Here is a 26181-nt window from a genome sequence, read left to right on the forward strand (position 1 = left end):
GCCAATTGAGAGCACTTTGTAAAAGATATTATCCGTGTGTGGATTTGCGAGTATTTCCGGTAACTTTCCGTGATGAGCTTGGCCAGATCTGTGCTGAGCAACCAGCCGCCTTGCCCACCTCTACTAATACTCTGATTATTACCCATTACTGGTGATCTGCTGTAAAATTTGAAATGCAGTCTGATTATATTAATTTATGGCATGGTCCAATGAGGAGGAACATTTCACTGGTTGCTTTAGAGATAAGATCACTTCTTAACCTTGCATCACTATGACTTTTTAGACATAACCCACAAACATATATACATATTAAGTTACTACGTTCCACCATATCCTGAGACCAAACTCCAGCCCTTAGGGGCTGGCAAGTACGCCATGATTTTATACCTGCTCCATTTCTTAACTTTTTCAAACCTAATATTTGATCTTAATATTCCAGCTGAGGACCAGACTTTACCTGATCTGGTAGCAATATATTAAGGCTTAAATCTCACAACATCGTCTAACCTTTTGTGTGGTCGGTGCACTAGACTTATGGGACTATAAGGCATACTAAATATACATATCCAGTTTTAGGTCTAAAACTCGGACAAACGGTAGCTTCAGAATCAAAACAATCAAAACAGCAGAGCTGGTACAAGAGCCAGCTATCTAAACACACTTAAGCTTGTCCAATTTTGTGTCTCAATCTGCTACATTTGACCTATTAAAAAAGCCATTCCTTTAAGCTCACTCATGCCCTTGGCAGTACTACACGTCTAAACACTGCATGTTCACCAACAATTCATAAATAAAAAATGGGTGCAAAAATTAAAAATAAATAAATAAAAAGTTGGCCCTTAAAAAGTCACAACTTGCTCTACAAACTCCCCCTCAGGAGTCACATTTACTTTATAATTGCCGAGACTGTAACAATTAATAAGAAGGGTCATAAAACTCAAACTACACTCATAACGTCACAGTTCTAAGCTTTACGAAGAAGAATAAGTTTAACAACTTAAAAACACTTTTGATCATTCAAGCGCTAACTGCACTAAACCACTAGGAATGCAGCATGTGTTCTTAAATAACCGCCCAAACAATCACATTTACAAACATTCAATCGGTCTCTCTGTTTTTGAGATTATTGCATCAGTCAATTAAGTTTTTTATCCCGATCACACAACTAAGAAGTGAACTTTGCATTACTTTCAAACATAAAAAAGGTGTTATTTTTGAGGGCCTCGCTCACATTGCTAACTAGTAAATGAAGATCGGACAGTTACCAAGTTACTGCTGGAATTAATCGAGATACTTGGCTGGCTCAAGCCCTATGGAGATCAATGTTAAAAGTCTCATCGAGCAAAAAAAAAAAATCTCACCGAAAAATCTTCTTGATAGGAATTTACAGTTATAGAATGACCGTAGACTGCGACATTCTGCCTCGACCAGCAGTTTTGGTAATAGATAAAAATTCACTTTAATACCCATTACTATAACGAACAAAGGAAAGTGCAGCCTCTCTACCCAAAACCTTATTGTTCCTCACTACCACACCAATCAATTGTGGTTGCCAGACTAAACCCCTAACCAGCCTTGGGTAACACACAGATGGCCATTTATCGGCAGTGAACCTCTAGTAATCACTTTCCTCCAAGTCAACATATTTTTATAATCATGGATACAAAAGTGCCTGTTTTTTTACTGCTGTGTTTGCCGTCCGGCTGCACCCCTGGGCCTACTGCATACTGGGAACATGTAAACTCCTCATTGTGTCAAGGACGTCTTTCAATTTTACGTGCAATTAGAAGGCCCGGCTTATGTGAAATGTGTTCCTCAATACAAATACTAAAGGATAAAATGTTTAAAACCTCAAGTTGAAAAGAGAACAAAAATAAAAAACAAAACAAAAACCATCTTGGCATAAGATAGATTACATTAATACCATTTCTTTCCGGCACCATGTAAAGTGTCAAAGAACTGCCAGAGCTTTGCAAAACCAAATGCTTGATATTTCCAAGAAGAGAAATGTGTTACACCGCCCAGATGAAAATATGCATGCCAGTCATTCTGCTCTATTTATAACCCAAAGAACTAAGCAGCCAGCCTACTACCATGTCCACCAACAGATGTTACCCTCATAATGAAATGCTAATCAACTCTCTCCTATGCAGTAGCTTATATTGCAGAAGTCAGCAATGCTGGGAAACATGCACATGGGACATTTAACATGTTAGACATATGATGAGCGGCAACCACTGAAGTTTCTGGTCTATAATGTCCTAGAGTTTATCGACTATACCCAGGGACGAATGTCTGTAGGTTGACTGTGGCTACAGACAACTCATCAGAGACAGTGTTTCATAATTCTTTTCTTTGGAAACCCACTAGGAGTTTTGAAATGCCAAAGTTGGTTTCACAAAGCTTTTCACATGTCTAGATACAAAGTAGGGTTGGGTAGGGTCTTAGGTAAGTAGGAATCATCTGGCCCCATGATGCTTTCGCATGACTTGTTGCCTTAGGAATGAGGAAGAGCTGCCACCGCCTCCCGCCTGTTTACCATGTAGTTAGCATTCAGCCCATAGCTGTTGATTTACCCCTGGCGCACACTTTCTCCCGTAGTGAAAAGGTTCACTACGTACTAAAAGCACTTGAATAATGTTTGCGAACACAATCATTAAAAAGGAACTGCCTGTTAATAGCCCCCCCTTTTTATCCACAAGTCATCCCTAGAAGAAGCACTTGTCATGTTGAGGATTAGTATGTCAGATCAGCTCTTAAGTTTTATGTAGTTGCGGTTAGTTGGCACGGCTTGTATTTTGCACAAATCTTGAAGTCTGTTCAAGAACATTTGCTGATAAACATATTTTACAAACAGTGCCAACTAAGTGTAACCACATAAAACTCAAGAGAACTGATCTGAAATACTTCAGCTCGACATGACAAGTGCTTCATCCAGGGACAACTTTTCTAAGCACCGTCTCACTTGAGGATATTAGGTTTCATAAAGCATTCGGGTATGACCTAGTAACTTTGAAGTTCACATACACTAAATTAAGTTATAGAACAGAACTTTGGGCAAAACCAATAAAATTTAAGGATTAATCAGTGACTGAATTTAGACAATTAAGTGTTGGCTATAGTGAATGCACTAATTGCTTAAAGATGCCGTTTCACCTACTCTGCTGCATTTAACACCTTTGAACCGTACTAAGAATAATGTTTCTCACGATGCATTTAGTTACAAAATCATTGCGGCAGCTTTGAGATGGACAGTGATTTACCTGGTAAAATCACGGACGGGGTATTTAACCACCCCATATTTATATTGTACAGGACTGCAGAATGTTTGCTCTTAAGAAAAATAATTTATTGACTGAGCCCTGCCAACGTTCATGCACCCTGGGAAACAAGAAGGGCTTCAAAAAGCCCCTTTAGTTTGTCATCAGCACCATAGCCTTCCCAACAGACTTCCCTCTTCATACCATGGATAAGACACCACTAGGTCCATTGCCAACCCCAGCTACAAGGGGGAAAAAGCCCTGGTAGTTCATGTAAGCAAGCTTTCAATCCTGACCCCTGGCACTCCTGACTGACCAGACCCACTCACTGAGTGATCGACACATAGAGGCAGCCATCTTATAAGAAAACTAACCAATCCTAAGAAAAGAAAAGAAGACAGGCAGCAGTCTGTGTCTCTTTAAAGCCATTATATAAACATTAATGAGTATGATGGCTATGTGGGCCATTTGGAAACGCATAGGGGAATTGTGCCCTTCCCTGTCCCCTAGCTAAAGAACGTGCAGGAGGTGGTCTATTTGAGAATATTCACCACATATTTTTGTGTATAAAACAAAAATGATACACTACCTTTACTAAATAAAAACTACACGCTATATACAGCTCACGTGATGGTAAGTTGCAACATGTTCTCCACGTTATGTGAAACGTCAGATCGTCTAATTTGAAATCATTAGGTTAACTATAATTATTTAAGCTTGTGTCTAGTCAGTGGTAAAGGGAAAAAATAAAAAGCCACATGCGTAAGATAGGCTTGCTGGCTCACAGTGCCCCACATTCACCAACCCAACACATTTTCATAGTCATGCGCTACAAGCTCTAAAGTTGAAGTTTCCTTAAGTAAACATTTAAAACGTCCCCTTCCCTACACAGGACAACTTTAATTAACAGCCATGCAATGCCTTTAATGAAATACGGAAGCATCTGCAGCATGATTCTACTTGAACATAGTTTGCCAAGAAGCTTGGCCCCTCTCCCCTCCATGAGCTAGTCTTCAGTTGAGCACTAGTGGCGAAATATACGTTATGAATGACTGTCCATGCATGGATTTAGGAGGCAGCTTCATGACCCTACCATACGTGCCGACAATTGTATGTCAATTCTATGCATCACAAGCTGTGCATGCGTAAAAAAATCCAGACAGAATGGAGGCGATGGGATGATCTGAAATCTCTTACAGCAGTCAGAAATATTACTTTCAAACAAACTATTTGAAGTACTAATGAAAAATGTAAATCCCATTCTCATCCCATATCTCTGGAATCTGCTCCCAAGGAACCTTCAGAATTCACCCTCCCTCCCGACATTCAAGAAACATCTAAAAACCCACTTCTTCAGAGAAGCCGCGCTGCTAGAACTTCCATGTCATCGATACAACCCCCACAATACCTCTCACCCTTTCTCTATGCCTTATGTTTATCACCCCATTTTCCCTCTAGATTGTAAGCTTGCGAGCAGGGCTCTCTCCACCAAATGTATCGGTTTGTCTTAGTCTGTCAATTCTTGTCTTGTCATATCCCTTGAATTTATGTATTGTATTAAGCGCTGCGTAAACTGTTGGCGCTATATAAATAAAAGATAATAATAATAATAATAATAATTAGCTTCCAAAAAACTAGACTGTAAAACGTATACCCGCTAAGTATTAAGTTAAGAAATCTCTTCTCACCAATTAAGGAGGCCCCATATAACTTGCTATATATCCTTAAGTGATGAGACCTAACTTTGCATAGCCCCAACTCCCACCCCGGAGAAGCGTACCTTACATTTCCTTAAGTATAGACAGTACATTATAAAACTTGTGTTTAACGATTACCTGGAGTTATAAGCAGCTGAATTGTTTCATACGGTTATTCTTTTTATACCTTGTTTTAGAATACTAAGTAACCCATAGAATTTGCCGTAACACTTAACACAGACATTTGTAACGCTTTGCAATGTGCCACATAAGTAAAGCATCAATTTGCATTGAATTACTGCCAGGTCTTACGTCCAGTACTAGGATCTACCATCATAAACCGAGCAAAGCCTAGACTCAAATTTAGAAAACTTAACTCTTTATCTGGAATCCATAGTCCATTGTAAAAAAATAAATCACACCTCTGGATGCACAGCGACAAAGTGATGCTCATACTAAGAGATGTACAATAAACGTCAGGGGCGGACAAACGATTTTACCAGAAAGGAAACCTGCAGGGACAAATAAGATTTAATCAAAAAAGTACCTCCAGATCCCAACTGCTTGTAGAACCTGTATTCCAAATGTAGTTGTGGTGCTCTGGATTTCATGGGTTCCTGAAATGGAATAAGTAAAACATTATAACGTGGAATCGGTGTGCTGAGTGACGTTGAAACCACAGCAAGGTTACATACCAGGAGTTTCCTTATATTAACTATAGTTAAATGGTGTGTGTGTGTGTGTGTCTTATCCATTACAGACTTCGATCCTGGGGTAGTAACGTATTATAGGATGACGTAATAGCATAGATTTTAATGGGCGCCATGTTGTAATTTACCACCATACCGATGTAACCCGTCATGCATTCACTAGCTATTACAGTAGAAACCGACACATGATTAACACGCATGAGGTACGGTAAAAACAATGTACGATCCTGCGCTCAATTGCTGTCTTTTTGTTTTGTGAGGAAGCGGAGACGTGGCTCCATGATATAATAAGAACCATGATGACTGGGTTTCTAACCCATGTGTCTTCAATACACAGCGCAGACTTAGCACTAATTGCGGGGATCGTACGGAGGACCCTTTCATTAATGTGATGGAAATATTATGTTTGAAACCGTACTCGCTTACAACAACAATTTTGTAGAAACCATATATGTCAAAAGTAGAAAAAAACACAGCCAGAGAGAGCAATCTTACAATTATAAAAATGAACAATTACAGAGAGCATGAGCTGATCGGCATCTTCACTGAGGGAACAAGAACCGTTAGACACATTCCAGCTATCATGGGCACTTTAATGCATACGATGGCGGAGAGGACCCCTTATTTTTTGCAGTGCCTCCCTTGCAAATGGATTAGGGGAACGTGCAGAATCCCTCCATATGCATTTGCCCCGGCCACCATCCCCCAATGACTCAGAGTACTTTAACGTGTATTCTTCTTTAGCGCAGCCGTCATGGACAGTGAACTGTCCGCATATTATTATTTGTTTTATGTGGCGCTGTCATATTCCACAACTGGTGACAGAAAGTGACATTATTTCTAGCAGGTGAACCCTGGAATAAATGGAAACACACATTTTATCCCTATTAAACTAACAGCACTAGGGGGTTTTACAGGGAATGCTACAGGAAACGTGACATCACTCCCGCTCTTACATCATACCTCCCTACCTTTTTAAGATCCCGCTGTCCCTTTTTCCTCCCTTGAGTTTCTTATCTGCCAGGGTACGAAAGCACCGCAGCATCCTACAGCCCTAAAAGCCACTTCCACGTGTACAGAAAATGAGTTTATAAATGAAATTGTCTACTTATAATGTGTTCAGCTTCTTTTAAACATATTCTGTTACAAATAACTATTAATAAGACACAATAAAACCTCTCGAGCCACATTCCCTGAAACAAAGTGTCCCTTTTGGTCATTTAAAATATTGTTACAGGGAAAATAACAAAAATACACCAAAACTTTTTGTCCAAGCGCAGAACATACAGTAGATTATAAATTACTGGACAATAAAACACTGTGTTCTGCGCAATCCGGCTCTTGTGGAAACACCGTGCCATTGGAACACAGGAGTGATGGGAGTGATTAGGGGCCGCTGTACGCCTAGGAAGAAATTCCATTAAAAAGCAGCCGTTTCCAGCTACAATAGTCATTTACAACACTAACAATCTCTACACTGTGTTTCTGGTGTTATTTTAATGGACACTCCCCCCCCCCCCCCCCCCCCAAAAACAAGAACATTTGTAAGTTAGCCACACTTTTGTAAATATATATAATTGGGGAGCCGGCGAAAGTAAAGGGTTACTGCCTCAACACGAGAACACAGAAGGACTACTTGTTTCTGGCTATTAAAGTTCTAAAGATTTACTTCCTCCCTGATGTTGATTGAAGCCAAATGAAGGTGTTTCCAAAGCGACAGCTCCTAGCCCCTCATCACGCTTTGCCAAGAGGGAATTAAACGATAAACATTACGGGACCTCATGCTTTTAGCATCAGGCATGAAGGAGGCATGTAGGAGGCATGTAGGAGGCATGAAGGAGGCATGTAGGAGGCATGAAGGAGGCATGTAGGAGGCATGAAGGAGGCATGAAGGAGGCATGAAGGAGGCATGTTTCCCCAATCCTGTGTGGGCTGCACAACATCAAACAGAACTTCTACGCAAAAGACACAGAGGCATAGAAAGTCATGCAAATCAGATTGCGCAATCTACCCACTCAGGTGACATTTGGAGAGATGCCACAAGCCAGTCATGGGGAGGAATACACTCCGAGTATTAGAAGGGGCCAATTCACACAATATGTTAAAGGCGCTGTTCCTCCTAGAGTGCCTCAAAGCCCTCCGCGTATTACATGGCAGCAGCCTGACCTCCTACAACCACTCCCAGCCCCCCCTTACACCGGCAGACTGTAACGCAAGCACCCGTCTGTGATGTCAGAGTTTGGCAGGCAGCCAGAGCAGTGCAGAGGGAACAAATTAAGCAGCCCCGCTGAAATGTTTCCAACAAGTAACTACAGAAAAGGGTTCTTTGTTTTCAAACAGGATTACATTTATTTAACATGTACACAAGCATGGCACACAATTTATGTATTTTAAGAAAAATGGGGGGGGGGGGGGTGTAATAGAATTTATAAAAACACCCCAAGTAGCACTAAGGGGCGCATTGGTATTAAACGTATTAACCGTTATCCACGTGACATTTTGATCGGATCAGTTCAGATGAAAACTGTGGTGCAAACATATTAATAGATAAAAAAATGAGCTTCCACATAAAAGGGGCATCATTTTAGGAATATTAAACATGTGAATGCTTTCCAGCAGTAATAGCCACGTTGGCCCTGGCCTGGCACCCTCACCATCCATCATTAGTTTTTAAAAATTGTTGCTTTGCTAGTTTACAATTTGTCAATCGGCCCCAGTAATGTACAGAACATATCTATCCCATACCATACCCAGTTGCCTTGTGTGTTGAGAACTTAACATACTCAGTGCACTTTCCAGCATAAAACACAAGCAAGGACTTGTAAAGAGACACTTTTGGACAAATCGAATGAGAAAAAGAAAAAAAGAAAAAAAGTAAACTTACCAGTTTAATTGCCACATATTCATTTGTGTACAGATTTTTCCCTTGAAAAGAAGAACAAAAACAAGAATGTAAGACCTTTGCCAGAGCTGGTTCAAAGCAAAGCATTGAGAAAGAGGTGCGCAGTGTGCCAGAATGCAAAGTCCACATACAACATTAATGAGGCCCAACTAATGTCTTTCACTGGAAGGAAACTTTTACCTTAAAAGAAACATTTAATTCCATTTAATTAACCGTTCGAAAAATGAATCAATGGCCATTCTGGGTTCACTTCTGCGTACAAAGCAATTTATAGAGAGTGACTTGTCCAACATTCCCCTCAGTATGGATGACTTATAGCATGGATAAGATAAAACCTTAAATTAAGTACAATTTAATACAATTTCTGTATTTCTTTTGCTAGTATTAGATAAAAAAAGTACAATGATTGTGAAAACATTTTTCTGGTTTTGGCATAATGTAAATATTCAGCCAGCTGCATACCGTATTAATCATTGTACGTGTGCCAGCTCTATTATCGGAATCCGATCTACCAAACACCCCGACTACTTATCTTACACAAGACCCAGGGGCCGATTAGGTCTTTACATCAGGAAAAATAGGCCAAGTGGTTCTTATCTGTCATCAAAGCCCACGTTTATCATACTGCCTGTGGTAATTAATAGAACGGCTTGGTCTTAGTCACCCGGTTGGACACACTGACAAATAGTAGCCTACGGAGGAACAAACTTCATTAGCATTGCCGTAAACTCAGCCATCAGCTTGGTGTGGTGTTTGGGCAGCAAAAGTTAAGCAGAATATTGCATGACTCAAAATGACCAAAAACCAGGCTTTTGTCAACGCTGATCTACATTACCGTATTTTAAGCTCAAGGGAAAAAAAAAAAAAAGGTTCTCCAAGGGACTTCATTTTACTAAAAAGCACAATAAATAAGAAGTGTTCAATTGCTTCAAGTTAATGTGATGGTGATAAGTTAAAAGTAGCCACTCTCTCAGGGCCGGCCCTACAATGGAGCCGAGTGGGGCAATTGCCCCAGGCGGCACTTTTGAAGGGGCAGCACTTTGCCGCCCCAATCGTTTTTTTTTGTTTTTTTTTTGAAGCGGAGGATAGAGAGAGGGGTGCCGAGTGGTTTTCACTTACCCGCTCGGCGCCCCTCTCTCTCCTCTGCAAGCCCTCTAGCTGGGTCTCGGTGTCGGCTTGTAATGCTGAGCGCCGGAAGTGACGTCAATTTCCGGCGCTCAGCATTACAAGCCGGCACCGAGACCGAAATCGCATCATTTTAAACTTCGCCCCAGGCGGCATTAAGTCTTGGGCCTGCCCTGCACTCTCTAATACCCCAATTCATGTAGTTTTAAGCCATTTGGTCCCCTCAGTATATAACGCCATGTCACCAGGTCAATACTTAAAAATATATTTCCCAAATGATTTACCAGCCGAAAATTAAGTTAATTTATAAACACATCCAACTGTGTTTTAATGTCAAACACACTTTAAATGATGAAGGTCCTGGCACTCAGCAATTCAGCAGACTCAACTTTCTGAAAACATTCACAGACGCTCAATCTTGGTACATTCATACACACACACACACACACACACACTCGCTCCATGAATGAAGTGTTTCAGAACATTGGATCAAAAAGCACATGTTATCAAGGTGCCTGGGGAGCTAGAAGACTGTACATATTAATTAACTCTAGGTCATTTTAAGGTGTTGTTGGTTGTCATTGCTTGGCTTTTTTTTTTGTTATATTCCCCAAGCTTGAAAAGGGGATTTTCTGCAGCTGCAGACATGTGCCGATTCACACAGCTGAGACAGGCATCACAATGACAGAGACAATCTTTAAATAGATTCCCACTACCCATTTGTGTGTCAAAAAATGAGCAGACATCGATCTACGTCACAACTGTTACTCGCTGCAGTGAATGACTGTGGCCATTGTCTGCAGCCAGAAAGCAGCTTGTAGCTTTAGCAGTACTTATTAGCTTACGCTGAAAATAAATCGTAATGACTGCCATATTTAATTACTAAATACAATATCAGATCCTCGGACAGTTTTCTGTGTTTTGCTAAATTCGGGGTTTTACGTCCATCAATGTGTTTTAAGTTTCATTAAAGGGCACTCCAGGTATCATAAGCACATTAATGCATGTAAGAGTATGCCCTTACAATTATACATCTCTCCCTGCAACTGCATGGAGGAATCCCCTCCCCACCCCCATGCATTTGCCACCTTCAATGCTCCATAGCTCCTAGGTTTGCTTCCACCCGATGCAAAATGTCGATATTAAGGGATTAGTGAGGGTTAACAAGACATCTTGCATGGGTACAAGAAAATGTGACACTTTCTTAGCCCAAATCCGGCTATAAATGTAATCTTGGAGCTGGTGGGGCCCATCATTAAGTCAGACGAACATGATGAGCATCCAAGCAGTGTTTTCAAAGGATGCCATAAATCCTACACGGGGACCAGGCACTGGGGTCAGAGAGAGGACACGGCACCTAGTATCTTTTTGCTAGACTCATAACATGAAGAGGTTTGTGTGCCGACTGTGCTCCCTCCCGCCAGGAAGGGGTTAAACAGGGTCCAAGAAATATCAGTGAGTGATTTGGCTGACTGTTGTAATAACACTAAGCCAGAGTTATTCATGTACACAATATGATTTTAAAACATGGGGCAGGCATTTGCTGCCAGGTTTTTACGGCACATCTCATGAGGAGTGCTGTAAAGTGCCTGGGCTTCCGCTACTCTCCCACCTGACAGCAAATGGGCGTGTCCCAGAGACAAAGAAAGGGGCTGTCCTATAAGAATGGGAACCTGAGGGAAAAACTGAATATTCTGGGAATAACATTTTGACAGACTGTAACAGATGGAGATTTCCACAGATTCATTTACCTTATTGTTGCGGACGTTTTCTGTGTTTAAACCGTGTTTAATAGCATTTTGTATATTTTTTGCATTTATTCTCAAACTACTTTGTCATGGATAAACGCAGTGACTATTTTTACCATTTTAAAAATAAAATAATCATTCTACCACCTTGCCCTAATTTTGGGACTCGTAGATTTCAGGGATAGCCTGCGTTATCATGTTACTGTTTTTTCTAATGTGGACATTATCTATTTTTACCTTAACTGGAGTTTTCTGTAACCGGAATAGTTTGCGGGGTTACCGCAGCCTCCCTAAATAGAATTAGGTTGAGTAAAGTGAACAGGTCAGGGTTAAGGTGTAGTTGGCTCTGTGGGAGAGTGACGAGTAAGCCTGTGGGGTGGACAGGCCACTTAACGCCTTTCAACACCACGTTAGTGGGCAGGTAGTAGCCCTGCACTTTTGTGACAGACCCCTGCATTTATTTCAAGCAGCCGAAACAGGTGTGAAAATGGGACCACCAGGGGAAGTGTGTGCTGCAGCTCATGAAGAAGCTACTCAGCGACAAGAAAACGTAACGGAAATCAAAGGGGTCTCTGACCCAGACAGCGCTGAAGCCATGCGGCAGCAACTATATCAAGTGCCGGGCAATGTGCGTGAGAAAGGCACAAATGCATACAAGAAGTTTTGCAGAACTCCCCATGCATTTGCAAGGTGGGCACCACAAATTTAAAGAGACCACTCACCTGCATTAAAGTGTATATGATGGCTTAAGTGTCCCTTTTAAGTACCTTGATAAATATAATCTTCATTGGTGTGAGGAAAGTAGGCTGTCCCATCAAAGTGAAATATAAAAAAAAAATATAAATGCAACTAATAGAAAGGCTTACGGAATTACCCAACACATTTAGCTTCAGACGGCGTTAGATATACGCGCTGTGCTGAGTATTAATAGCTCAGCCAAACCAGAAGGGCTAGTTCTGGAGCCAATAATCATGAGTAATGGAGGATTACACATACCCTCTGGCCACTTTTTTCTAAGAGGCATCACAGGCGCATAGTACTTTTCAGTTATCAAATACTGTAGCTTTTAATGTTTAATGGGGTCCTCAATGTGTATAGCTTGAATGAGACAAGAGAGGGTGTGGATGCGATAAAAATGTTTAAAAAGCGGAAACATCCATTCTCTACTTTTTTCCAAAGAACAAGAGATGTTACAGCAAACCCAGATATACATGGGGTAGGTAGATGGATATCCGGTATCTAAGACAAGACCAAGGACTGATCGGGGGGGGGGGGGGGGGGGGGCAGGATAGATGAGCCCAACGGTTTCTTATCTGCCATCAAATTCTTGAATCAAAAATGAGACCAAAGACTGATTAAGGTTGAAGTCTTCAAAAGTGGACATGCTAGATGGGCATGATGGTTCCTATGTGCCATTAATGTCATTAGGAATTAGTTTGACGGCAGTCTGGATGAATAAATGGGAAGCTAGACTGGGAACCTGCTGTTGGATTGTACACAACAAAACACAGAAGACTTTGTATTATATTTATTATACGTTACATACAGTGTGAGAATCGGGCAGCTCCTACACGCTGTTCAAACCCATGGATTCTCTAACAGAAAAATAAATGCGGAGGGAGATGAATTTTTTTTTTATTTTTTTTAACTATTCAAAGAAAAGCTGTATTTTAAGCATATTTTATTGCATGATACCCCCTAATACCACAAAGCTTTTTGCTGAGAGGGTGATGTCCAGGCAGATATCGCCCCCACCTTTGATGGTAGGACGCTGCATCTCTTCGCCTGCCCGATAATCACTTAGCAACTCCTGGGTTTGAAACTAGGTTTAAAAATAAATGAAGTAGGTTTAACTGGGGACACACCGCTTAAAAATAATTTCACATTTATTTGTTTCTGTTTGTTCAGTGGATGTGGTGCAACTTTCAACATTTTCATTGACCGACCAAGTCTACTAAGAGGAGAGTAGTTATAGGCTTGTGACAAAATGATACAACGTAACACCTAAATCTACGGAGCTCCACAAAAGAAAGACTAACTTCTACAAAGACAATTTGGGGGGGGACTATGACTTATTGCTCAGTTCTAGTTTCAACGCATTTGCCAAGCTGACAGACATAATGTTAAAGCAAGATACATGTTTCAAAGTGTTCCGTGTTAGATACCTACCCAAGTTTCTTAATCATGCTGGTTATCTCTCTTGGATCTGTTAACATGGATCTTCTTGAAGGTCACTGAAAGGACAGTCTTCTAAAAGCATAGTCTCATATTGTATTAAAGGGGAAGTCCCACGAAAAAAATATTTCCCTCCTTCAGCATGAATAGTGCTGAATACGCTACAGTATCATGGGCTAGCACTGACAAGACCCTAGTTGTATTTCATTTGGTTCTAATAAACTTCCTGTGCCCTGGGCTCCAGCCTCCTCTCTACAGACTATGGGCCCTGGCATTGAAAGGGGTTCCTGTTTTTAGGGAGGTGGGTACAGAGCATCCATTTGGACTACTTCTTCCCCCATTCGGATATACCCATTCGGGGTACCGTGATCCGATACACTTCCTACATCTGCAGACCTGGAGGCAGCCGCTGCTGTCAGTTGTGATATTTTGGGTGACGTTCCCTGCTCATACACCACACAGAGCTGATTCTTCAAGTCTGTTCATTAGGATGATTGGTTGGAGCATTGCTTTGGTTGTAGTTTTAACTCTTTGACTCCATTATAAAGGCCCAACCCAGAAGGCTTCTCACTGGGTAAAATGGTGAAATTTATTCAAAGTCTCTTCACAAATTGCACCGTGTAAGAACATCTCAAGTGTCGGCCCACCATTACGAATAATGAAACAAGGGAGACAAAAATAGAACTCTCCCTTTAGTGAACAAATACCAGGATGTTCGGCAGGGTGATTAACACTGATTCTATTGTTTACCATAGTCAGGGTATTTGTCTTGCAGGATGAGTGCCCAATTTTCTGCATGAAACCAAGTTGCATGTTTGCGCCTATCCTTGGTGAAGAGCAAAATAAATGCCACAGACAAGCATATACTCACACTCACTTGCACACAAACACACACGCATAGTTTATTTTGGTAAGATATATATAAATTATTTTGATGGATAAATACAGCAATTTGAGGAATAAACAGCATTATGTTTAATCCTTCTTTTCTCGGACATTAAAAAAGTGGCAGTCATGGCTCCATATGGGTTCTTGGCACTGATCAGAGCACAGGACTTGGCATGCTGATTGCGGCAGGTTTGCCATCGCTGGTCTAGTAGATGGGGCTAAGATAACAGAGCTAGAACACATAGTATGCAGCTGCCTGAAAACATATCATGCCAAGACAACGAGAAAGTTTGTTCTAAATTAAAACTACTTATTTCCCAGAACTCTACCAATAAGTTTTTCTTCCACTCCTTATATCCTATGAACGTTTAGATAGATGTCCTAAATTTCACCCAAAGCTAAAAATATTCCAACAGCAAAAACTTACGTGTGCCCAATGACTTTCTTTCACTGACAGTTTTCAAGATTCAACAGATCATGACATTTCAGAACTAATTTTGAGAGGACCACAGTTACTTTTACATACCACTTGAGAGAATCAACATGGCTCTACTCATTTAGGCTGCTTACCTAATCTCAGTTCTCCAAAATTGCCACATCCAATCTTTTTTCCTACTCGAAAATTAGGCCCGACCATTAACACTCCAGAGTTCGAAGACCCAGTACCACGTGTGTTGTGACCTGATCGGCCACTAGGCCGGGCCATTCTTTCATCAGGTTTGTCCTTGTCTTTCTTTTTGCCATCCATATCAAGTTTGCGGTACTCCACTTTGAATGCTTTTTGAAAGACAAGCAAACTCAAATGGGGTGTTGTGAAAATGGAAACATAACTAGGTAAGGTCACCCGTTAGATAATGTCATTCACTGAGCTGAAAGGGGAAGAAGCTCAGCAATGGCGGATTCATCCCATTCGCAAATTACTTCCAGTTGGGTCTTCACTGTAGCAAGACAAATCCCGGACGATAATCCAACCGAGATGGTTCTGGGGTTTGAGAATCTGGAAAACATTAACATAAATCAGAAAAGCAGGAGGCATCATTTGTACAAAATCTTCAAAAACCCCCACACTGTACAAATACATAAACATACAATGCTGTTGCCTATGTATATCAAACACTATTGATGAATCTACAGTGCAAAAATCAAGACGCTCAACCCCAAATCTGTTTTTATTAGACTAAACCGCAAGCTAGTTGTATCCTAGCATTCAAAAGTGTTGAATAACAAAGTCTAACAGCTAGAGACTTGTCTTTAAACTGTAATCCAAATGTTTGTTAAATTGCTTTTAAATTATGTAGGCATGCCGGGCTGGATCCTTCTGTGTGCTTCTATGAACTGTTTGACACATTTATAACTATCCTAAGATGCTCTTCACTTATTAAGATATGCATACGGAGCCCATCTTGCAGGAGAGGTGTATTGGGGTACGCATAGTAATAGCAGGGAGTTCATGTTTAACTTCACTGCAAACTCCCTCTTTCGTAAATAGCCGGTATACTAAAACACAAAAAGTACAATTTAAAAGCAGCTGTAACAAAATCCATTACATTATGCATAAACATTTCCAAATACCTATCACATTATGAAAACCATTTCATCCGTTATCATGGTAAGCTGCAGTGCCAATGCTTAGACTGAACTACTTAAACCAACACTGTCTGAAACTATTACTTCTAGTCTAGTGATTAACACACATCTAGTACAAAAATGCTATTTTAAACACCCATTTGGAAAGTTCAATACATGCGAACACGGTGCGGGATATACGTGGCTACACATCGCCTACTGACAAGAGGCTAGAAACACAATGTCAAGAAGCTGACCAAAAGTTAGCAGAAGAATAACTGGAGCCTCCGCTTGTCTTTTCCGTGTCTACTGGTCCACTTTCAATTCAAGTCACTGGGGCAGTTTTAAATTCAATATAGACAATCCATTTAGTCTCTTTTGCCACAAACAATGTTAACAATTTATGAAGCAGAAACCAATATATTCAAGAAAAACATTCCATGCAAATAGTAACTCAAGACATTTTCCACATTTAACTCAACTGTTTTAAATACCAAATCCTAAAGTTGGTGTTCCCAAGAGAGCATACCAATAAAGAAGCTTTCCATTAACTTACAAGGGGGAAAACCTTGAAGGTTTCAGCAAACCCGTTAACACAAAGGGGTTGAGTTTGCAACAAAGTTGAGGTTCCAACTCAGAGACTTCATTAACCAATCAAGCTCTTTCTTCTTGCTCTTGGCTGGCTGCATGTAATTCATTGTTCTACAGTTCAGAACAATAGATCACCCAGGTCCAACAAATGGTCTTCTTCAGGAGAAGATCATCTCTGGGTATGATCCCTGATTAAAGATAATGAAGTCAGTGAATTGAATCAGCAACTCTCTGATCCTGCTCACCTTCAAAGTCTCACTTCAGTAAATAACGCCCAAAGATTCAAGCTGAACAAGAAGGGAAATAAACTACGTCATCGTTGACTTGCATAAAAACCGTGTCCCAAGAATATAGGACATTTATACTACAAGGCCACGAGTGAACATTACTACAGAGCAAGAAAGTTTGCTGGTACACAACCAACGAAACGCGATTTTAAAAATTGTACCTATCCCGTAAAATCTTACGGTCAGATGTCCTGTGTTAACTCTTTAAGACAACGGGAAGTACAATATACCGACAAAAGTATTGGGGCACCTGAACATTACACCAACAGGGACTATTCTGACACAGCATTGTCAATACAGACATTAATAACAGCTTTCACTCTTCTGAGAAGGCTTTCCACAAGATTTTGTAGCGTTTCTGTGGGAATGTTTGCCTGTTCATTCGGGAGAGCATTTGCGGGGTCAAACCTCTCTTGGGATGTCCCCTTCACCTTTGGGAATGGAGCTCAGATGAATGCTCACAATGCCCAAAGAACAAATGTGTATCATAACTGGTGATCTTTTATCACAAACATCTCAAAAATGCCATGGTGTATTCAGGCACGCACGCAACATACAGGAATTCATGCCTAGTTTTTTTTTGTTTTGTTTTTTTACCATTTCAGCATAGCAAGAACAGTGATTAATGTGATGGGCAATATTAATTACTTAATTGAATAGATTTGTTTACGCAGAGCATTGCTTAACATCTAACTGGTAGCTAAACCCGTTAAGTATTCACTAAGTTGTTTACAGAAATGCAGATAAGACAGTCCTCGATGTAATATATCTTACGGGGCAGGACAATTCCAAGAAGCTAGGCAGCCATTAAAATCATGCGTGTTTATGCTATTTTATATTGATGGCTAACCTTATAGTTATTTGCGTTCCTCGTTCATAAACTCACGCCCTCTACTCAAAGCCAGGCTTTCCTCGCTCATGAGAATCTGAATCGGCGCTTCATACATAAGCTTGCCTTGATAAAGTGAATCCTTTTTGAAGTGTAGCTTTACACTGTTAAGAGTTTTATTGACTGCTGTAGACAAGATCTTTTTGAAAACCATGGGAGAACATGTAATCGATGAGCTACCAACACAACACCAAGAAATGACCACCAGAATCGTGCATTTGAATTTCTACTGTTCCCATTAAATACTTTTTCCATTTAGGATTCGTTTATTGTAAAAGAATCCTATAAAATGTAACCCACCTACAATTAATCTGTCCAGTTTAACGTAACGAAGCAGCCAGCGCTTGTTAATAGTAAGTCTATACATAGGTCTGCAAAGGTGCATTCACGTTTTTAATAAACTTAATCAATCGCTCTGTGTAATCTGGGCTGGTAAAAAGTTTAGGCATTTGCCATGACTACTTTTAGGGCCGATTTGAAAGAAGGCACACACAGCCATAACTGTTGTGCGTGTGGATTACTCAGCATACAACAAAATCTCAGATATGGATTTAGTGACATCAGTTTTAATCCTGGCCTCCCGGCGATAAAGTCTGATGAGCACTGAATGCCCAAAGGGGTGCACGTTCTGCCGGGTAATGTTTGTACAATGAAGCCCATGTGCTTTTATCTGGTTCTCCCCAAATGATTCTACGCAACAGAACAATGTCCAGCCACACAAAAGCCAAATGTTTCTGAAGATCACAAAATACAAAACATAGAAATCTATCACAGTGAAGCTTACTTTAACATAACCGCTCAAAGCCAATGTATGTATGTCCTTCACGTATAGGGCTCTGGATCCCTTGGGGAAAGGCGTTCCAGCATGGTATTTGTGTCATTAACGTGCCTGCGCAGGAGACACACAGTGACCGTGTCCGGGGGACACATACAGGTTTCTGGAATAAGATCGATTAAGAAAACGAGAGCTTCTCCCTTCATGTTATGCGACAGGACAAGCCAGAAAAAAAAGTTCATTTTGTAGTCACACGATATAGTCGGTAAGAGTGAAAGCTGCACGGCTCTCGGCTTGTAAAGAGGAGGCTCGGCTCAGAGTTACAGTTTCAGGCTTCTCCGGCCTCCAATTCCAGGAGCAGAGATACTCTGTGCGCCTATGTATAGCGTGAGCATACGTTCAAGTATTTGCACGAGTGCATGCAGGCTCGTCTATTAAGGGCCGCATGTGTTTACGCACGCATGTACACTAAAAGTTTGGGGTCACTGAACTATTTTCATGGAAAACAATAACCTTTCTAGCAGCAGAAGGGGTTTTCGAAAGATCAGTTAGCCTTTTCTCAGTGAACGGTAGTGAATATTATACATTATAAGCTTTGGGTATCAGTCCAGAACAAGCAAAGAAGCAGTAACTCGAAGTTTACATATAAATAAAATGATAAATGTAAAAGATGAAACGTCAGTACCGGTGGGTACACGATTATAAATATGCACATTTGCGAGAACGGGCAGCAGACCTCATCAGCCACCCTTCTTATTCTATTTCTTTTATTACAGTCACTAACTGCTACATCTGCATTAAAACCCCTTCGTTACGGCAAATCCAACATTTAAAGACAGTAAGGCTTTTTAAAAATAGAAAATAAAGCATTACGCAAGCACATTTATTTTTCATGATAAGTAGAATACGCTGCGCACCTTCACAATCAATAAGAGATGATAGCGCTGAGAAATTCGGGGCCCGGCCACTCAGAACGGTTATGTCAAAGTTTGCATGAGAAACGAGAATGCATTATTCATGGCTCCGCCGAGCTCACAGAAGCCAAACGCTTTACGCCAGCAAATCCGTGCAGAGCTTCGAAGACCCTTTAGTGACTTCTGTTCACGTCCCAAAGGAACACACGGGCGTACGGTGCCAGGGCTATATTTATACAAGGCACTAAAGACAAAAAAACTTTCAACTACCCCAAACAGGTTCATTCCGTAAAGCAGGAGTCCACACGTGACTTGTATATTTAACTAGGCAGCTGTATGGTCATCTTAGGGCTTCGTTCACTAAAGCAGGCGTCTGAGAAGAGTTGCAGCTCCCGGACTTCGCTAAGCATTGTGCATCCGCAGCAAGAACGGTTAAAAAATAAATAAATAAACGTACAGAATGCATAATGTTAAATGACATCCAAAGACTAGATCAACCTGCAATATAACTGCCCCTCCCCCGCAGGAGTCGATTCAATATAAAAGTTAGATTTCTCAATATTTCCAGGTGTCAGGTGGAGAACAAGTTCTGCATGTTGGAATTTACAGTATGCAATATAGAATTTGATAGCAGATAACAACCATCCGGCCTGTCTAGTCTGCCCCCTTTCACAAACTTTCGTCAGTTCTACGTCTTCTCATGCCTATAGCATGAATGTTTAAATGTCCTTACTGTATTAGCCTCTACCACTTCTGATGGGAGGCTGCTCCATTTATCTACCACCCCCTTCCTCGCATCACGTATAAGCCTCTGAAATGAGTCAAAAGTTCATTTAAAATGGAGTATACTTGTTTGGCAAAACTCCTTTCGGAAAACGATAGTTTAAGATCGGAAGAGCCAAGTTTTTTAAACTGCTACCCAACGGCACATATATTATGCAGCAGCTGGGTATTTAAATCCCTATCAGACAGAAAAAAGAACAGCAGCCAGTGTAAAAATTAACCAATAATTCACACAATAAAAACTAGAATGTTTACGAGCCCTGAAAATACATTCTATCAACCCCGGGGTTCATACCCTCTTTCCCCGAAATACAACGGCTTCAGCGGCGTTCTGAAAGAACGGTTATTGCTTTCTGCTCGGTTCAGAGAGATTCACCGTTGAAACTAATCTGCCTGGAGTGGATCCCAAATGGTTCTAGATTGTTATAAATAGATACAGTTGGTCACGTGTCCTCTTGGGATATCTACAGCCTTCATATTCCTTATACAATGAAGGTCACCCCATGTAATCTGTCGGAGGGCTACAGCGAAATGGCGATCGGAGCAGTAATGCACCATACTAATGCTACCTGTAACGGCACAGCTTTCATGCCAGGGCGCGACGAACCCCCAAGCCCAGGTCAACACGGACGCTGAACGACCAAGTAATCATTTCCAATAAAATCATCAGCCACCACCTACAGAAGCACAGACTGATTTTTGGTAAAATAATGAGTAACACCCATAATGTTAGGCGGTCCTTGGTGATGAAACAAAGCACATTTCCGATTGTTCAAACAAATCACGAAGCCCCAAAATTCCTGAGCCCTGCTTTAGGCCACCCCTGTGTAACTTGTAGATGAGGAAGGTTCTTCAGTGGTGGCCCAGAGGCACTGGTGTGACAGGTTTACCCTCTGCGACATCCTTTTATAATTCAGTTGTGGGGCGAGGGAGGACGTGCCTGACACCTGCTTCTCGGCACCTGCAGGCAACCAGCCACCCTACCCAGTGTGCCAGCCTAGGCCTAAATGCCCGATGACATGGACAGTCCACCAAACGCCACCAGCAGCTGTCCCCTCTATAGGAAGCAAGGTTCATATAACACAGACGTTAAAATCCATGGAGCTTTAGGAATTGGTCTATCGTACCTGATGAAGTCCATATATATAAAAAAAAAAATATTAGAGTTTACATTAACTTACTTCTCAACAAGTAAATTTCCTTTCCAGATCAGAGACAGGCGCTTACATTTTAAATGAAGTCCTTTTGCAGCCACAAAACACTAATTTACAGATAAAGAGAAGTAATTTGAGCATTTTCTTCAATACCAACGGCTGCTCTGCACAAATCCCAAACAGACAAGGAAAGTCACATCTTCTTAATGAAGGTCAAAAGATAAGCTAAACCAGCTTAAAGAGGAAGAGGTAGAACAGTTCGCAATAGACGGCAAGAAACTTTGCACTTCAACCACATAAAAGTTTTTATGAGAAATACATGTAGGCGCCTGGTGTGGTCACCGGCTGACATCACCAAAATGTTCAAAAAAAACAATGACTTTTAAATCATTCACGTGAGTCGTGTTGAATGCTCAGATGTTTCAGAGACGAGAAGCTTGAAAACCCCGAAAGAAGAGCGATGACACAAAACGGGAGGGATAGATAAAGAGAACCACGCTATGCTCGTTTTCCAGTGTTTTAGCCAAATTATCAAATATAATACAAAATAATGATATAATACAATATCGACAATAATAACGGAATTTTCCACAAAACTTTGACGAAAGTCCTTTCAGAAAACTGAAACATTCTGACGAAACTCAGACATCATGAACTAAAAAAAAATCACCTGTCCTTGTTACGAGGGATTGTCATGAAGTGACTGGTTTTGCCACAGATTTAGCCTTTGAAATGTGGAACGCCGGACATGAACACCCCACTGGTTTTCCCAGACATAACGTACACAGCTGCTGCTATATAGCACACTATAGGAACAGTACAGGCCCCAAAATCATGTTTCACAGCATGCAACCTGATGCACGGATTGGAGTCACACAATCCCAAGGGGCAAGCTGGAGATTTGCATGAAACCAAGGCCAACAGAGAGAGGTAAAGCAGTACATCGGTGACTGGAAACACAAGTATTATGATTAACCTAAATAGCGCTCGGAGGTTTAAACATTAAGCCGGATCCAATCACTACTTCCCGAGTCACCGTCCCCTCCTTAAGGAACTGCCATTCAGAAGCTTCTTTAAAAGCCTACGCAAGTCGGACCACCGCAACGCGCTCCGCCAGGTCCTAGTAATGCTTTCTGCGGCCCTGCGCAGGCCGGCCATTCTCATGCACATTGGAGAGATTGGGAGAGAAAATGAATTATTGACGTACTGGACACTTCTTTGTAATGATACCAGAATATCCGTTCTAATGCCTAAATAGAACACTTTATCTCACTCATTGATGACCTGATCTATTGTAATGTATGGATAAAATAGTGAGTTGAACTGGTCACTTGGAGACAATAAAAAAAATAAAGCGTGGTTTTATGATATTATTCACCACACGAATGAATTAGTGCAGCACAGCCGCCAAGTTACAATGATAATCGCCAATATATCCAGTTGGATTTTTTTGTTAAACTTGCCCTTTAACAAAAGACAATAAGACACGGGGACCATACATACGGCTGTAGCAGACGCCAGTAGTTACCATGGAAACTAAGCAAACAGCTCTCTAATATGAAAAAGAGAATACGAACGACTGCATAGACACATAAAAGAGGAGAAAATCAAGGACGGGTAACAGAAACAAATTGCGATGAACCATCAACAGTCAACGTGAGATCCTCAATGCTCCATTATGAAACACAAAAGCAACAGAACACAGTGAACAGCGATCGTTATTATGTTGTGTACATAAGACTTCGTAAACAGGGACATAAACAAGGCAGAAAAACATGCTATGGCATCACGCAGTACGAGCAAAGCATCCACACCATTGGCAAAAGATAGAGGAAAAGAGCCGGCTACCGGTCAGAAACACGAGGAAAGTGAATAGGACCGCATGAGACGCAGGGATAAAGCAGAATAACCTGGGGATTTGATTAATTACTATTACCATTATTAATTGACTTGCATAGCACCGTCATATTCCGCAGCGCTGTACAATGGAATAGTGCATAATCTAACAATTTACAGAAACACTCTGCTCAAAGGAGCTTACAATCTAGGTGTTGGGGTATATCACACGAGGTAGAAGTGCTGCGATGGCCCCCAAGCTATAGCGTACAGTCTGAAGGCAGGAGAGGGACTGGGAAAGGTGAGCTAGAGGTCGGTGGTGAGGAAGGGAGTTAAAGGGGTCAATAAATACAAGCGATAGTTTCACACCATAGCCGGAAGTAGCCAATTGTAAGGCCAAGTTACCCCAGGGTGGAATTCATACATATAATATATCAGTCATATCAGCAGTATGAAAGTGAGTTATTCACCAAGCAGACATACAGCAGTAGTGTGTCCACTTTACCAGATCGCGTGCAGTATCGTTACACACGTTACTCTATCTGCGAATAGACTGAAAGCTCACTAGGTCAGGGCTCTCCTCTCCTTTTGTTCCAATATGGCCGAAGGTTTGTTAACGCTATAGTCAACTCTGTGTGCTGTTCATTTTTATTATAGTAGCGCTTCAGGATCTGCTGGGGCCACAAAATCAAATATGTAATAATGCAAAGCTGCTGTCAGGGTACAGACCCCTAATTCTTCATCAATGCAAAATCCAGAGTGCTCAGAGTTTCTTCATTTAAGCAGGAGTTGGCAGGATGGTTAATGTATTCACTATGCATTACAAAGGCCACTCCTGGCCCTGTATAATGCATAGATCAATCAGTTAGCATACTCAAACTCACATTGGGGTTTATTCATTAAAGGGAGAGTTACCCGGAGAGTTGAGTTTCAGGTCTTTGACTTCACTCTACATTACGCTTGTGCTGCAGGAAGAGCTTTGCAGGCCCTGTATAATGTACAGGTAAACAAGCTAAATGTCTTTAAAGTATCCTCATCAATTGAAGTCATTCATAGTTATTCATTATACATGGCTAGCCCGTGCTGGACACACCTGTTCGCCTTTCATAATGAATAGAAACAACAATTTCCCCTTTAGTGAATAAACCCTATTCATTTCAAAATATATAATGCAGGGCCACCCAAGCTATAAATGTACAGAAGCTCGCCAAGGTTGGCCCCTCATAAAGCATGCTGAAGTCAGGGAGGTGACACTCTCTCAAAAACCCTTCCTTTAGTGAATAAGCCTCCGAGAAGCCGGTACTCGATCACTGGAAATCTTGGGGAAAGGCCCTGGAAAGAGAGACAAGCAACTTCTTAAAACCAAAACATTCTATAAGCATCCAACACACCAAGTGCTATCAGAAGATGCAAGAAATAAAAATATTCTGCCAGACTTCATATTCTTAATAGATTTATTGATATAGAATCCTGACAAAAAAGGCAAAGAAAATATTTTGGGAGGCATATAACCCACGTTCTTCCCAAAACGAGAAGACTGCTAGCCTGCAGCCACCGAGTGTGCCTCGGCCATCTGCCTCAACATAGACAACCAGCAGCTGACTGGAGACAGAGGACCTATACTTCTTCCTCGCGCTACACGTGGTGCCCTAAACACATAAGGAGCTCGAAGACTCTGCCTATTCTCATAAAAGGCCACCCGCATGGCCAAGACATCCGGAGAACTGGAAATCTTCTAACAGGTGCACATGTGAGCCGTCCGTCAAACCGGATCCCATCAATGAAGCCATTAATCGATAGAGAAAGAAACACACCTGCCGATGTGCCGGGTTCTACAAATCACTTCCACTTAGGGTTCGTGTCTCACGGTGCAATAGCAAAAAATACATCGCACCCGTGTGTTCTCCGTTGATCAATCAACCTGAAAGACTTTGCTTCGATGAAAAACTGTTTATTTACTACACTGAAGCCGCCAGCTGATACCCGTCAATCAGTTGCATGGATTCCTCTGCGCATGTACAGGTGCCCATAGCACACATTAACATGCTCACAGAACACACTCCCTTACCTACAGGGATCAGGATAAAACCAGAAAGAAAAATAATGACGAAACCTTCTGTGCCACTGAGGCCGCAGCTCATGTCACAGAAGCCACGCATCCGTACTCCGTGAAGCCGTGACATATCCTAAAGGTGCTTGCCGAAACTTGATACCTTTACTGGCCAACTGAAGTATAATGGATTGCCAGCTTTTAAGACTATTTAGATCTCTTCTTAAAGCCTATTACCTGAACAATAAGATAATATGCCTAGATAGCCTCAAGAGCTTGCAATCCATTATACATCAGTTAGCGAATAAAAAAGTATCATCTTCACAAAATGAGTTTCTCTCTTTCCATGGCTAACACGATACGACTTTATACCTATAGTACTAGAACGGTGCTTGCAACACAAGTCAAGCGAGGAAAGTCAAGCTCATTGATCTACGAGAGGCAAGAGGTTCCTCTGCAGCTCTTCATCTCAGTGCGGGCCCTGATGGCACATAAGGTGTAAACATACACTACCCTGGGGGGGATTCAGGTACACGTTATCATCCACCCGATACCGGTTATGCATCACGCCTGTTTCATCATATGCATACGGCATGGCTATTTGCATCATCAACGCTGTACAGATCCCAGAAGCCACGGCTCACAAGACGTTACTATTGGCTACCCATTACTGTTCTACAGTCAGGCCTACAATCACTATTCATGGCTGCCGGTTCTCACAGTTATAACTTGCAGCGGGGACCTAGATATTTAACCCTCTGACTACCCTGCATTTGGTTTCGGCAACGTTCACGGGCAACTATTAAAATCTCATCAAGAGCTTGTTTAAAA

The 26181-nt window shown here is 41.4% G+C and overlaps 1 protein-coding gene across 12 annotated transcripts in view; it reads right to left on the reverse strand.

Moving 5' to 3' along the window:
* LOC149302947 (casein kinase I) overlaps positions 1–15253 on the reverse strand; it is a 36795-nt gene extending 21542 nt beyond the window's left edge. For 9 of the 12 annotated variants that reach the window (XM_089481904.1, XM_089481902.1, XM_089481895.1 and 6 more), the window contains exons 1-3: positions 15076–15253; positions 8552–8592; positions 5505–5574 (exon numbers count right to left, since the gene is read on the reverse strand). In XM_089481904.1, the coding sequence (XP_089338030.1) occupies positions 5505–5574; positions 8552–8592; positions 15076–15253 (289 nt within the window). Of the gene's footprint in view, positions 1–5504; positions 5575–8551; positions 8627–9086; positions 9094–9367; positions 9396–15075 lie in introns of all 12 variants that reach the window. The other 3 variants (XM_089481899.1, XM_089481897.1, XM_089481898.1) reach the window with 1 other exon arrangement.
* Positions 15254–26181: the final 10928 nt, after the last annotated feature.

The sequence above is a fragment of the Sceloporus occidentalis genome, unplaced genomic scaffold, assembly GCF_023333645.1.
Source record: "Sceloporus occidentalis isolate IW3139 unplaced genomic scaffold, rSceOcc1.0.p SCAF_16, whole genome shotgun sequence".
NCBI lineage: Eukaryota > Metazoa > Chordata > Lepidosauria > Squamata > Phrynosomatidae > Sceloporus > Sceloporus occidentalis.